This window comes from Quercus lobata, chromosome 10 (genome assembly GCF_001633185.2).
Source record: "Quercus lobata isolate SW786 chromosome 10, ValleyOak3.0 Primary Assembly, whole genome shotgun sequence".
NCBI lineage: Eukaryota > Viridiplantae > Streptophyta > Magnoliopsida > Fagales > Fagaceae > Quercus > Quercus lobata.
In genome coordinates, this window is record NC_044913.1 from 13980513 (window position 1) to 13983326 (window position 2814).

The following is a 2814-nucleotide window of genomic DNA, read 5'->3' on the forward strand; positions in this document are numbered from 1 at the left end:
TGGTGCCACCCCATCTCTGTCTTTCTTTCTCTCTCCCACACACGCACATACATATATTTATATATATATATATATATATATATATATAAACCAACACACACACAAAACCTTTCATTCATATTTCTCTCTCACTATTTCCACTTGTACGGTCCCTAAAGATTCCCTCTTTAACAAGAACTAGAAGAAGAGAGAAGAGATTTAAAAAAAAAAAAAAAGATTTAGCAAAGTGAAAGGTTTTCTCTCTCAGAGATGGAGATGGAGATGAAGTCAGAGACGTGTGGAAACGGAGAGATCATGTTGTTTGGGGTGAGAGTTGTGGTGGACTCGATGAGGAAGAGCGTGAGTATGAACAATCTCTCTCAGTATGAACAGCCTCAGCCTCAGCCTCAGCCTCAACAACCTCATCAAGATGGAGAGGCTTCCAATAATAGTAGCAATAAGATTCAATCCAAAGATGATGTTGCTGCTGGTTACGCCTCTGCCGACGACGCCGTCCCTAGCTCACGCGCCACCCGTGAACGTGAACGTAAACGAGGTCCGATTCTGATAGATCACCGATCATCATTATATTTTGAGATTTTTATTTTTATTTTTTTTCTCATAAATCCAAATCCAAAGCCTTTTTTACTATATATTCTATACCAAATTCTGCTATAATGGGTTTTTTTTTTGCTGAATTTTTAACTACTCCTAGTTGATCCATAAAGCTATGAATTCGCATGTACAAAATTCCTTGTCTTTTTTACTGTTCCTATGTGAAAAAAAAAAGAAAAAAAAAGATTGTTTAGAAAAATAAAGTTTTTGATTTGATTACTATTACAAGTGACTTGATTCAAGTTGAGAGAGAGAGTAAAAAAAAAAAACAAGTAACATTAGTAGAAGCAGTAAAAAAAAAGTTGTCTTTATTAGTCTGTTGAGACTAAGATTTGGTTACTGATGATGTTGTTGTTTTTGTTGAATCTATGGTAGATTATAAGATTTTGGGACTAAGGTTTTGTTTGTTTTTGTTACGATGTTTTAGGCGTGCCATGGACAGAGGACGAGCACAAGCTATTCCTGCTGGGATTGCAGAAAGTAGGGAAAGGAGATTGGAGAGGAATATCTAGAAACTTTGTGAAGACTCGCACGCCAACCCAAGTTGCAAGTCATGCTCAGAAGTACTTTCTCCGCCGTACCAACCTCAATCGCCGCCGCCGCCGATCGAGCCTCTTTGACATCACCACTGATACGGTAACCCATCAAATACTATGCTTGCTTTCTTGTTTGGTTGATGAGAAAAAAAAAAATTTTGTGGACAACAACAAAAGAATCTTGAAATTTTCAAACTTGAATTTTTAATGAGCTGTGATCTAATTATGTTTGACTGTTGACTTAATTTTTGGGGAATATTTTTAAATTATTTTCTATGAATATATAGATTGAGTGTTGGATTTAATTTTGTTACTTCTTAGGCAATTACCTATTACAAGGAAAAATGGTCTTCTTACTTTGTCGGCAATGAGATAATGTGTAATTTCTTAGAAATGAAAAGGTTATTAATTTTTTAGTGATGGTGCTCATTTCTATGTTATTTCTTCGGTTTTGCTAGTATAGTACGTTTCGGTTGTTGAGAAAATTTAGGAAGACTAAACCCAAGGTAAAAAAAATAGTAGTAGTAGTAGTACTAATGGAGAATCCTATGTTTTTGTATTTGTTTTGGTTTCTTTAAGAATTTGTGAAAGTTGACCCATATATAGACTATAGTTGAGTGATTTTCTTTGTGATTTCCTACGTTTTCTCAATGACCAAATGGTAAAAACCTTTTCTTGACCGTGGACCAATTTTCCTGTGTTAGGTCACAGCAATTCCAATGGAAGACGAACCAGGGTATAACAATCAAGATAATGTGTCGAATTCACATTCATTGCCACCTCCACCGCCTGAAACATGCAATTTTAGTGGCTATCCTATGATGCCTGCATTTCCAATGACTGTTGGGCCAGCTGTGGTTCCAGTTCCCATTGAGAACCCAATGGAAAATCTAAGCTTAGGACAGGGGAATCTGGATATCAATGCATCATCAAAGCTTGTCCGTCCAATTCCTATCCATAAGGCTACTCATGCCGCAACCATAACGGACCTTAACTTGAATTGGAAGTCGGCTACTGATCCTTCACCATTGACTCTCAAGCTGTCATTGACATCTGATCAGAGGGAGTCACCGTCGAGGCATCCTTCAGCTTTCCAAGCAATGCCAAACTTCAACAATGGGGATAGTATCATCACTGTTGCTTGAGAAAAATATTAAATATGGGGGGAATGGTTGATAATTAGTGCAGGTTTCTTAGATCAATTTATCTTTCTAGAAGAAAAAAAAAAAAAAGAGAATGGGTTAGAGATGACAAGGTAATTAGATGACTGAATTTGTCCTTGTTTGTTTTGTACAGACCCAGAAACTGTCATGTCATTTTCTTTGTTGTTGGTTTATGCTATTATCTTAGATTCGCGTTCCTTTGGCTGTTCTTGATTGTAGCTAATATAACTGAAAATAACAAGGACACTGTTCATTACTCATACAATGGTGGGTTTAGCCTAACTCTAACGTGAGTGGTTTTCATGGCTTTGAGAGGAGAAAAAAATCAAGTTGGATTATTTGTAGAAGCGCATTTTCTTCCCTTTTCAGTGATGGACACGTTGATTTTGTGTGTGTGGATTTGATTTTGGTACCCAATAATGGAGCAGGGTAGTTGTGGTAGTGTGATTAATGCCGCGTTGTGGGTCATACATTTGTAAGGTTCAATTGAATGGGGAAAATAGTTTTTAAAACGTGTGGTG

General features: G+C 36.8%; 1 protein-coding gene across 1 annotated transcript; it reads left to right on the forward strand.

Moving 5' to 3' along the window:
- Positions 1 to 2494, forward strand: LOC115964004 (transcription factor MYB1R1). Its single transcript, XM_031083290.1, has 3 exons — positions 1 to 535; positions 1022 to 1230; positions 1835 to 2494. Exons 1-3 carry the CDS (start codon positions 250 to 252, stop codon positions 2273 to 2275), a joined length of 936 nt encoding a protein of 311 aa, XP_030939150.1. The 5' UTR covers positions 1 to 249; the 3' UTR covers positions 2276 to 2494.
- Positions 2495 to 2814: the final 320 nt, after the last annotated feature.